The sequence below is a fragment of the Lepisosteus platostomus genome, chromosome 7, assembly GCF_059453375.1.
Source record: "Lepisosteus platostomus isolate fLepPlt1 chromosome 7, fLepPlt1.hap1, whole genome shotgun sequence".
Classification (NCBI taxonomy): Eukaryota; Metazoa; Chordata; class Actinopteri; order Semionotiformes; family Lepisosteidae; genus Lepisosteus; species Lepisosteus platostomus.
In genome coordinates, this window is record NC_142617.1 from 20,633,076 (window position 1) to 20,645,372 (window position 12,297).

At 40.9% G+C, this 12,297-nt stretch overlaps 1 protein-coding gene across 3 annotated transcripts; it reads right to left on the reverse strand.

Annotated features, from left to right (window-relative positions):
• Positions 1–8,289: 8,289 nt before the first annotated feature.
• LOC148658463 (maestro heat-like repeat-containing protein family member 1 homolog) lies at positions 8,290–11,762 on the reverse strand. 3 transcript variants are annotated; one of them, XR_015940554.1, is made up of 5 exons: positions 11,681–11,762; positions 11,125–11,280; positions 9,923–10,738; positions 9,550–9,699; positions 8,290–8,466 (listed from the first exon to the last, which is right to left on the reverse strand). XR_015940554.1 is itself a non-coding variant. In XM_088641946.1 (5 exons), exons 2-4 carry the CDS (start codon positions 11,125–11,127, stop codon positions 9,556–9,558), a joined length of 336 nt encoding a protein of 111 aa, XP_088498072.1. In that variant the 5' UTR covers positions 11,128–11,280; positions 11,681–11,762; the 3' UTR covers positions 8,290–8,466; positions 9,550–9,555. The 3 variants fall into 3 exon arrangements, 2 of the variants coding, with proteins under 2 accessions (XP_088498072.1, XP_088498073.1); XM_088641946.1 differs by having other exon boundaries at positions 9,923–10,111; XM_088641947.1 differs by having other exon boundaries at positions 9,923–10,111; positions 11,125–11,359.
• Between the last annotated feature and the right edge of the window lie 535 nt (positions 11,763–12,297).

Here is a 12,297-nt window from a genome sequence, read left to right on the forward strand (position 1 = left end):
CGACACAGCTAGCTCTCTCACTATCACATCGAGTTTCCTCTTCTTGTGTTCCATTAGCTCTGTGTGGTGCCTTTCTCGCTGCTCCAGAAGATCACATTGGAGTTTTAGTTGGAAACTCTCCCGTTCAAGAGCTATTAGCTCTTGACTACAGACACAGGCATTCACCTGTGTCTGTGGTTCAGGAGGTGGCCGTCGACTGGGGCCTGTCTGAGATGGCCCAGGGGTGGAATCTTCGCTGGAACAAAGGGATGGATGCTGGGGTGAGGAAGCGTGGGGTGGTGATGATGGAAACTCATTCCCACAGACATCTATCCCTCCAGATATTCCCTCTGCAGCAACAGGCCCGAGGATTGCCAGGGCTCTTTCCTCTTCTAGAGAAAGGGGCAATGTTGTCATCTGCCCGTCTCCAGTCTTGGCCGTCTCTCTCTTCAATTCGGCCGCTCTTTTTTTTTTCGCACATCAGAGCCTGACCGAGGTTGGGACGTGCAGGCACTCATTCTCTCGGCTATTTCATTACACTTAACTCTCTTCTCAGTGTTGGATAGGCTGCCGCGTGCCTTTGTCAACAATAACACTCAGTTGTTCTCAATTTCATCTAAAAGAAGAGCAAGCTCTTCCTTAGAAAAATGCGACTTTCTTTTACGCCGTGTATCTGTCATTGTTTTTGGCGTTCGTCCTTGAAACGATAGGTGTCAAATTTTGTGCCTATTTATACGCTTTTGCTTAATTGGTAATTAAATGATGTCATGTTTACTTCTTATTACTTTTTCACAGCTTTATTTAATCACACTGAAGGACCAAAACCGACACCATATAATGAAAGTATTGTCAATCGATTGTTTTTCAATTGACTTGTAATGCTTTTTGCTAAGCGACTTCAGGGGAGGGGTTAACAAAGAAGTACTTTATATTCGCTCATTAAATGACCGATTAAGAGGGGTTTTGGGAAACGCACGAAAAAGTAGCTCGTACGTTATGTACTAACATCGTAAAGTTGCTCGTTAGTCTCTAAGATTAATCGTTTTTGGGGAACTCACCTCAGAGCTAGTGGACACACAACAGTCAGAAGACTCTGAAAGTACACATCGTGACAGTTGTTTTCCTTGTAATACCTACATTAGTGCTCAGAATAGCCAGCTGCAGTACTGATACAAGAGGCACTTGATACAGAGATTTGGAACATGTCTCATAGAGGAAGCCTAACTGCATCACATGATTTCAGATATTCTGACTGCTTTGGTGTAAGACCCTTTGTTTCCAGCATGAGATAATATAACAAAAATATGTCAAAGAGCTTTGGAGAAATTTCAGTAATGAAATACCGTCTGTGTAAACAGATGTCTGAACTCATCCAGAAAAAAAACCTAATTTCTACACTCATACAGCACTAATGTCATTGCTCTCTTTCCACTGAAGATGGCAACACTCTCTCAAACCCATGCCCATCTGCTCCATACAAGCTTGAGTGCACAGTTCTGGTAAATTCTGATCTGGCAAGGGATTCTGTTTCTGTTCATGCAAAATATTGCAGGGTTGTGTGAATCAGCACTCTACTAAATGTAAAAATCCCCTCTGTGTAAGCAAGCACTCTGTTACAGGGCAATGGCTTTAAAAACGTGAACTAATCTCAGGATTAACTTCACCTATCTTAATTGTTCCAGTTTTTGTCCTCACCTAGTGACAATTGAGGCAGGCATTTGTGATGCTGTATGTGAGCTAATCTGCAGATATTTCAGACTTACACTTTTGGTTGGAACACACTTTTTATATTTTCTTTTTTTTTAGTTTATTTAAAGGTCCACATAACCTTCTATGTCTCAATTACTTGCAAAGGATGAAATCCTAGTGTTTGCTGCTAGACAGCAGTCAGTGCCGAATGAGTGCCCTCCTCTCCCTCCATCAACCCAGAAGACAATCCTAGAAGATCCTCACTTACTAGAATGGAGGCCATATCGTTAATGAAGTGGTCTTACTTGGGTATCATAGTTTTCCTTTTCGTAAAAACACCAGCATTACTTTAATATTCACAAGAAAGTATGTTTAAAATAATCACTCCATAAAACAGTTAAATCCATGTTATTTTGGTAATTTTTTTGAAGCCACAAAACCTGTTCTCTTTATTCTTTGGTACCATAAAATTTCTCCAAATGTATACTATAAAATATCAACACATTTTCTACCACTCAAAATAAATATTGAAAGTTTTCACAAGCAGAAAGGTCTGCAGGGTCAGACTGATTCAGTGTGAATGACACAAGAGAACAATTTATGGACAGAGTAACTTCTAGATTGTAAGAAGCACTGAAATCTTTTTTAAGCTCAAACGAGTGCCCTGCCCCACAAAAAAAGCAGAAAAATCACTGAGTCTTCCTTCTGTGCTTTTAACAGTTATCTCCTGACTGCAATCAAAAGCAGCTTTGATTGTTTAACTTGATGACCTCTAGGCTGGGGCCCAGTGAAGTTGAGCAGCAGACTGACCAGGGATCTGGGAATCTCTTTTTTCATGGCAGCATCCTCTGAACCCAGCCTGACCAGCTATCCAGAAGAAGCACAATGGTACTGTGGAATTCATTGCTCTCCTGTAAGAATGATAAAGGACAACAGGCACATTTTAAGCACACAACTCATAATGCTTCCACTTCTGTTCTGCAGACTGCAGAATACAGAGAGGAGATCAGTGTTGTTAGCTCGAATATCACTGTTGCCTACTGTACAAACATTGTAGCTGAGAAACATATTGTAAATGCCATTAAAGGTAACTACTTATTGTAAATGCTATACTTGATTATATGTCGAAACATATCTGAATAATGAACAGCCTAAAAACCTACACTTTTCAGGCAGAGTTTTGATACACAAAATGCATCAGAAATGTGGCCCAACTCTTCTCCCAGTCAATCACGATGGTCATCAGTCCTGATAGAGCCAGCAGGACAGCTGGCTCTAATTGGGATTCCTGGTGTACCTTGCTGTATCTGTGTACCTTAGGGACGAGGGACGGAAGTCAGATTTGATGTACATGACAGCTGGAACAATGTCAGATGATAAGACTCTTTGGTCACTCACAGGGCGACATCAGCCATCTTCATTCCTTTGGTCAGGGAGAGATTATAAGCCAGGTGCTTTGCGATCTTGGGTGCCACCTGACTGGCACTGAGGGCCTGCCACATCTCCTTGAGTGAGCTGAAAGACACACTCTCAAAGTTGGTGTTACACTCCTGCTGTAGGGCAATGAATTAAACAGTGGGAAGTAAACAGTGGGCAACATAACACTCTCATTATATTTTGTGTTTGCTTTTGTTACTATAAAAATTTCATTGTGACTATTTTACAAAATGTAAATACAGGATCAAGCATCTACCTACATCTGAAGCTCAGTACCAAGCTAAGGTCTTTTAGTCTGCTTAAATCCTTTTACTCCTTTTAGCACAGTTAAAACTTTCCCTCACACTCTCCCTCACACTCATGTAGATTTCAGCAAGTGATAAAGTCTTCTAGGATGTCAGGGACCAAGAACAACAGCAGACAATCACCTCATCAGCTGTTTATTGTTTATTATTGTCAAGGAGAGTTCTTTCCGGACCCTATGCAGACAACACGATCCAGGGTTGAGTGAGAAAACACGAGGAAAAAAGGCATGCAGGATACGGGAATGAAAACAGGGGGGGCTTGTCCATGGAGTGCCGGTGGTCAGTGGAGGTGTGGCCGAGGCCAACGATCCAGGGATGAGACAAACGGGAAATCCAAAAACAGGGCAAAAGTCCAAGGCCAGGTGATCCATCCGAGACAGACGATTAAAATCCAGAGTCAGGACCGGCAGGGGAAACGGGAACAGGAACAAGAACAGAAGCTAAAACCATAATGGAGCCAGGCGCATCCAGGTCCCGGGCTCACATGATGCAGAAACCAATGCAGAGCCCGGATTAGCGTCAGTGTGTGGCTTTTAAGGAGGAACTGAAAAGGGGCTGAAACAGGGAACAGGTGTGGGAGATGAAACTAACAAGGGCTGGAGTGCCCTTAAGAGGAGGGGTTGCGATCGTGACAATTGTATTATAATGTCCTCCATTAACAAAAGTTACAAAAGTAACTCTAACAAAGATAGTATTCTAGAGACAAGGCTAATTATTACACTTAGAATTAAGGATTATTAGCGATTTCTAATAATCTTTGTGCTGTCTTGATCAAGCAGTCTGGTGCCTCGCTGTGTTGGGGCACAGGAGTGTGCTAATAGGCCCTTCTGATGAGACATCATAACGTTGGCATCTCAGCCTGTCACCAACTTATTTTTAATACCCTAAAAACCAGAACCCAACTAATTTTCTTTGGTTAACCTGCTGGATGCTTATCTGATCTTAACTGACACCAGTCCAAGAGAGACAGTCAGTAAAGTGCAGAAAGTGAAGAAGTCCAAGATATCTTTGTTTGCGAACCCATATACTGTATATTTGCCTGATCAACAAAATTAGACATTTGTTTTTTTTTTTGTGAACATACTGATTATCTGAGTATATTTAGCACTGAGCTATAGGTGGGACCAACCAAGTTCTCCCAACATGTCTAACTTGCAGCTGGACCACAAGAAGACAGTGTACACAGACAGTTCCAAAGACCACAGTTCAGGCACACTTACTTTAGCAAAGCTCCCTGAGAGCCAATACAGGCTACCCAGCATTGGAAGGCAAAGCATTTTTCTTCTCTCTCTCTGGCAGATATACAGTACAGAGAACAGATGCAAGTTAGACCATGGACCAGTCCACCAAGCACTGCCTTACCAGCAGGAAGTTGAAATCATGAACGTTTGACCAGCATAATTTTCAATCCAAAACTTCTCTCTTCACATTATAATTCTCAAGAGTTGAACTATTATTCCAAACACAAGTTTTATGTTTAGTTTATGACAGCAAATGCATATTTACTTGTATTTTAGAATATAAATACGATGTAATTATATGAGACTGATAAACCTATGCAGTAAATCATAACTCGTTAGTCAAAGCATTTTAACTCCTACTATTATCTCCTCAACTGCCCTACCCAGACACAAAAGCTCAATTTAGAGTTTTCTTATACTACACAGTGTAGTGATATGATGGTTTAAATGTACATTAACAATTAGAATTTTGAACAGTAAATTGCCAGAATACTTGATGACTGTTAGGAATTGTTGTAAGAGACAAATAAGTTCTGGATCCCAAGATGAAGTTTAAACAACTGAGTTTATTGCATGCAAGGAACCATAAGATCAAAGTATTGTTCAGAATATTGGTCCAAAACTCCAGTTTATATAGCAAACCAGCTGTTTCTGGTGCAAATTGTTATCGTGGTAATGGGAGGGAGGTCACCTGTGTTTGGACATTCCCAAGACCTTGACCACTTAGGCCAGTTTTATCTTCCTTAGTTAGGGGGTCTCTGTCTTGCACTTGGATTCTCTTATCAGTTAACTCCCATCCCTGCCTTAACTCAAAGGTGCTTAAGCATGGAATGTCTTTTATCACGAAAAGTCTTTGTGCAGAAAGAAGTCAGTTAACCCTTTTTTCACATCTTATATCTTTCTTCAGAATCAATAAAACATAGTAATATACAGTCTCAAACATGGATTCGACTTGAGAATCACATAAAGAGGAAATTTATTTTTATTCTCAAAGAACATATTTACACACTATTTACAAAGATCTTACATCTGATGGAAACACAAAATCAAAAACTGCCAGTCAATCCAAAATACAGTAATACAAATTAGGACATGTAATGTACAAATAAACCTTTCCATCTCTCTTTATTTGCGTGGTAACCCCTTTTCTTTACATCCAATACTACAGTACCTCGCACCTAATTCTATATAACAGTTGGTTATATAAACCTACCACACTTAGATGTACCCCATTTTTAACCAAAACGGTTCGTGCCTTCCATTACTCCATTTTCACAAGACTGATCAGTACCCACCAAAGTTGTCTGTTTTGGATATGTTCCTTTTTTTAGTCCATACAATATTACATTCAAAGTGATTACAAAATTTGGTACCACCATCCCCAACACAGAGTTGCACATTCCCCACATCTTTTTCGCAAACCCACATTCCCAAAACACATGACAAATAGTCTCTAGTTTGTTACATTGTGCTCTTGGACATTCTTTCTGCAACGTCAACTTGTGCCTGTACAATACATCCCTTACTGGAAGCCTCTGCCAAGCTATGAACCAATTTAAATCCATAAGATCATGTTGTAGATCTCTGTGTTGGATCCATCTCCATGCTTCATTCGGCAGTCCTCCAACCTCTGTCCTTGGCCATGATGTCCTCATAGAGTGCCCTGTGGTTAGATAACACCCCGCCCTCCACATCTTTGGCATGCCTTTGTATCCAGGTCATCGCGTGCCGGTAATGCCAGGGCAGGTCTTCCCCATGAGGGGGCTTATTGTCCCATTTAAACAATCCCCTCAGTTTCCCAGCCAACCAAAAACACACAACAAATTGAGCCATATGCTCAATTGGTTTAGAGGCAATACACATCGCAGACACAAAGATACAGTTGATTTTCATGGGCAAATGTGGTACCGCCCTTCCTCCTTTCTCTATTGGTCTGTACATTTCAACTTGTGCGATATACTCATATTTCTTACCCCATATAAACCAAAAGATCTCTCTTGTTAAATATCTATTCAGTCTTAGGGGCACAGGGTAGACTGATGCCAGATAGCTCAACATAGACAGGACTTCTATCTTTATTATGAGCACCTTTCCTATGCGAGTTGTTCTTCCATTGGCTTAGGTGAGTTCTTGCTTTCTCCAATTTAACTAGCCAGTTGTAATTGGCTGCCTCCTCTTCCGTATAGTAGATCCCAAGTATCCGCATAGAATCCCTGCAAACTTGTAAACCACCCACCTTGTCCTGCCTGTTTCTCCACCTTCCAAAGAATTTGATCTTGCTTTTCTCTTTGTTTAATTTAGCCCCAGATGCAGGTCAGCATCTGAATTCATAAATAAGGTGAGGTCGTCGGCATATAGTGCTATCTTAGCCCTCTTTCCTCCACTCCCTGGTACCAAGACACCATCCATTCTCAGATCTATACATACCAAACGAGTGTACGCTTCAATGTAAGAAAAAGTATGGCAAAAGAGGGCATACAGTATATAAAGAGGAGATTTTTTTTGGAAAAACTGTTCTATAAAAATTACATAATGACAAACATTAATAAAGAACCCATGACAACCTTTCCAGTCAACCAAAACAAAGACCATAATCACAACCAAACCCATATGTAACAAACGATAACAAACCATCATACCATTCAAAAACACAATCCATCTCAGCCGTCAGCGTAAAACCATTATACAGTGAAATTAATAACTCCATACATCCATATTTAACTCCAATAGCTCACAAACAATCAAACCACATAACTCCAACCTTTCCCAAATAAATCTCATTTCCATAATCAGCCCCTTATGCAAAACCAAATCCCTCCCCCTTTGAAATCCATACCATTCAACAACACAATCCCCTGCAAACTTCAACGTAAACCATTAAACAGCAGAATTAATAACTCCATACCTCCATATTTAACTCCAATAAATCACAGTCATATCACATATCTTAAACTTTTCCCAATAAACCTCATTCCCATCATCCCACCCCTTATACAAAACAACATCGCTCCCTCATTCTAATCCTTAACCCGCACCCACAAATACACATTCTGTCTCAAACACCACAGACCTTCCTATACCTCTTCACTTCATCAAGAAACTATAGAGAGGAGATCTTTTTTTCCTACAAAATGTACTTTATTCCGCAAAAAAAAAACATCTCAAAAGGAAAAATTCTCACACGTATTAACACTGCATGTAATAAAAACAACACGAGAACGGCGGTGATTGTCCGTTATCAATCATTGCAAGTGGGGGCGGATTTGTGCTATTATGAGAGTCCCTCCAAACCCTACCACTTGCTATTGTCCATTAATCTACTAAGTGGAAAAAGCCCCCCTGTGACAGACAACACTCTATTACAGGGCAGCATGTGGGAGTACACACCCTCATCTCAGGATTAACTTCACCTACTGAACACTACTGGCACCATCCATCCATATGACATTTGTGATGTTATATGTGAAGTCATCTACAGACATTTCACACAGTACACTTTAAATTAGGACACACACTGTTTTGTTTCTGCAAAGCTTATCTTAGTTACAATTAATGGCAAAAATCAGATGGAATACTACAGCAGTTGCAAAGGTAGAAATGCTAGGCAGCAGTCAGTGCCTTATGAGTGCCCTCTTCACATTCCATCAATCCAGAAGACAGTCCCAGGAGATCCTCACTCACCAGGATGCTGGCCATGTCCTTAATGAACTGGATTACATTCAGCTCCTTGTCCTGGCTTAAGCTCTCCTCCAGAAACGCTTAGATAACTGGGAAGTCCATTGATGGAACAGAGGCCTCAGAGCTGTCCTGAAGGCCTAGAAAAAGCCAGACCAATTAAAACCAGGGTTAATATTCACACAGGAGAAAAACTGAAAAAATAAGATTGGTAGTTTACCAAAAAGATAAACTAGCACTCAAATATTTCTGTACAACAATGATAGTACCTGTAAGAAGTATTTGGATTTCTAAACTTGCTAGAAAACAATGAAGGTAATGACTTTTTTCTTCCTCAATTTCAAAGACCACTCATAAAAGACTTGGGGAAAAAAGCTGGTAGGTTTTATCATGAATCGTGGGACAAAAAGGCCAATTAATGTGAGGCCAAAATTCTTGTGAATCATTGCAGCTGGGTGAATAGAAAATTTGTAAATGTCACATTCACAGAAACAAATTTTTAAGATTTGGACTTTTTAAGCCATCATGTGCTTTGTGAAACATGGCTCATATCCCAAACTGCTCAAAAAAGCCATTTGGTTTGGTTATGATTCACAAAGTGGGACGTATGCACCAACCTGATGAAAGAAAAGTCTGACTGTGATTTCAATTTATGCATTGCAAGTATGTGGTCTGTACAGCTAAAGCCTGCTGTTAAATTATTCTTCAAACAATTCACTTCTGACAGATAAGTTATCTAATATTCTGCTTTGGTAAAGTCAGAAAATGTATGTAAGTCTTACGTAATCATTTTCATAGGCAAATTATTAACACTTTAATTAAAAACAAATCTAATATGAGGGAAATAAATTCACTGAAGACACAAAATATTCTTTAACATCTGTATTTTGAAGCTTAAAAGTGACAATAATAAATGTGACAGTAATGTGACATTTATTGTTTTAATTATTTTGAAGACAAAGAAAAATGACCTTTTCTGTTTATTCCTTGATACCACAAAATCTTAACAGTATTTGGCAACACATATTTTCTACGTCTCAAAATGTTCTGACTGGTCAAGAGAAGAATGGCACAACTGACTGAGACTTTATGGAAACTGTCAGCTCTAGCTACACCTGTAAGAAGTACTGAAATTTTGTTAAACCCAAAGGTGTGTCCTGCACAGCAGAAAGACCAGGGACGCCACTGTAGTCATCTTCTGTGGTACAGGTATGTGTCTTTACCTGGGTTTACTCTGGAATGGGGTCAGAGAGGTTGAGCAGCAGGATCACCAGGGAGCTGTGGACTTCTTTTTTCATGTCAGCATCCTCTGAACCCAGCCTGACCAGCTGCCCTATAAGAAGCATACAACCCCAGCGGACTTCATGGCTTTCCTGTAAGAAAGATGCAGGAAATGAGGGGTATTTTACAAAAACAATCCATTATCTTCCCACTTCTGTTCACTTTTACATGCAAAAAATACTTGCTGTTAACTCCAGTGTCACTGTTGCTAACTGTGCAAATACTGTGATTGATAAATATGAATTATTACATGTAACAATTCTCCTTGGATTTTATGGAGAAACACATTTGAATAATGGAACCCCCAAAACCTACACTTTCCAGGCAGAGCTTGACCCTTTGGTACACACAGGGCAGCAGCAACTTGGCCTGACTTTTCTCCCAGTCGGACATGATGGTCATCAGCCCTGATAGAGACCGCAGGACAACTGGCTCCACATGGGTTTCCTGCTGTGCCAGGTTTGAATCCTGTGCTGCCAGCTGCTCCTTGCCATATGTGTGTGCCTGAGGAATGAGGGAAAGATTTGAGTCCGATTAGATGTATGTGACAGCTGGGACAAGTGTTACAGAGAGATAAAAAGCACTGCCACACTGTATATCGAGCACAGTATTGCTATTTAATCTGCCAGTTTGAAATGGCAGGTGATCGACTCAATGGTTAATTACAGTCATGGCCAGATCACCCATCTTCTTTCCCTTGGTCAGGCAGAGGTAATCACCCATGAGCTTCTCAATCTTGCGTGCCACCTGGCTGGCACTGAGGGCCTGCCACACCTCCTTGAGTGAGATGAAAGGTACACAACGAGACAGTTTCACTCTCCTGTTGTTGCTGTAGGGCAATTAATTAAAATGCGATCTGGAATTAAACACACAGCATCAATGGGCAATTTACTGCAGCACTCTTTTTATATTTTGTGTTTGCTTGATTTTTTAAGCATAGTTATTAGGTCTGTATTGGCACTCCAGTGTCCCAGTGCGTTACCTCTCACAATGAGATGTGCAAGTCAGCAGGAAGCTGATGGTATGTTTGAGGTTGTGTGATGCCAAACACACAATCCCATCCCTCAAACACTCCTTCACACACTCATCCAGAGTCCAGCAGCAGACAAAGACTCGCAGGATGTCAGGAAACTAGAGGGAACAAGAACATCAGGGACCAATCACTTTGCTGCTATGGAAGCTGGCATAAGACTTTGAGTATTTCTCTCGCTGGAATATCCTTGTGCTGCTCCTGGTATCTTAAATTACAAAAACACCTTTTCTTTTCAGGAGCTGAAAAGGGGCATTTCTGAAGGAGACCCTATGATTAAGCAGTTGTGTCCCTGCTCACAGATCCAGCACAGTGAGTCTCTCAGTTAGTAAGAGGCAATGGTACTCTAAGAAAATAAAAAGTGGTCAGTGCAGCTTTCATGGACTTATTAGCACTCTCCTTCTCTAGTACGCCAACAGACCACATCAGGGTGCTGAAAGTATAAGGCTGTTGTCTATGAATGATGACGATGCTGTTATGTCCTCACCATGCTGGCCAGCTCCTTGCTTTGAGCCTGGAAGAGGTGTGTGATGGTGATACACGCTGCACTGGAGCAGCTGGGCTGGGAGTCCAGCAGCAGCCTGTCAAACAAACTTCTTTACATGATTTTCAGCTGGTGCTGAGGGAGCAATCAACTCACCAGCTGGGAAACAGAGACAGAGAGAGTATCAGGCTCCATCTCCTCAGGACAAGCCAGTGTAGGAGGTATCATTATCTTGGGACTAAGTAAACAGGGAGCACAGAGGTTCAGACAAGACAATACCTTCCTTCAGGAGGTCACTGCAAATGTAACAACACACTAACAAGCAGGAACCTTTTGCCACCCCACTATATTGAAAGAACAAAATTTGTGATGGAACTAAACCAATTACCTGAAAATCTCAATCCCAGTCCAATTCATAATTAAACAATATAATGAAGTAATTACAGACACACTAAGAAACAGCAAAGTAAAGCAGTTTTCAGTATTTACTGCTTTGCGCTATAATTTTCAGACTGCATGCCAAGGTCCTTGCCATGGCTGTGTTAGAGACTGGCCTTACCTGAGTGACAGCAGAGCAGGAGACCCTGACTGTGCCTTGGTCAAGCTCCATGAAGACTGATTCTTTCAGACCCTTGAGATACAGCTTTTGTGAGCTCCACCTGCAGAGAAACAGCATGGATTTAACACACAGGATACAAACTGTCTCTTAGAGATTCTCAGATATTTTAGATATTAATTCTTGCTAGACAAAGATCTCATTGTCCATATCAGATAAAAGGTCACTGTCTATAAACAGTCTTGAAGTCCCTGACAGATGGCTCTGTATCACAGCACCGGGGGAAGAGGAGTCCTAGGAACTCCACAACAGGGATCATCAAGTTATTGTGGGACAGAGAACATATTCCAGAGATGAGTCTGATGAGTCTGCTTCAGCTGTGGAATTACATTTATGGCAACCATGAACTGATAGTTTTCCTTCAATTCCTCATATCATGTGATCACAGGTGTGCTTAATTAAAAATATATTTTCCCTAAAAAGAATTTCACTTTGTTAATATACAGTATAACCCCAGTTTGTCAGGCAAAGCTGTCTGTAATATCTCCTACAGCAGTCCAGTAACAGCAGGTCCCATGGTAACAGATGACACACTGATGTTGCTGTTGTGTCATACAGAA

What these genes read in the sequence shown, in the direction of transcription:
- LOC148658463 (XM_088641946.1), bottom strand. An exon ending in TCAAGCTCTGCCTGGAAAGT is followed by an intron (nt 9,700 to 9,922) that starts GTAGGTTTTGGG and finishes TCTTTCTTACAG; the next exon opens with GAAAGCCATGAAGTCCGCTG.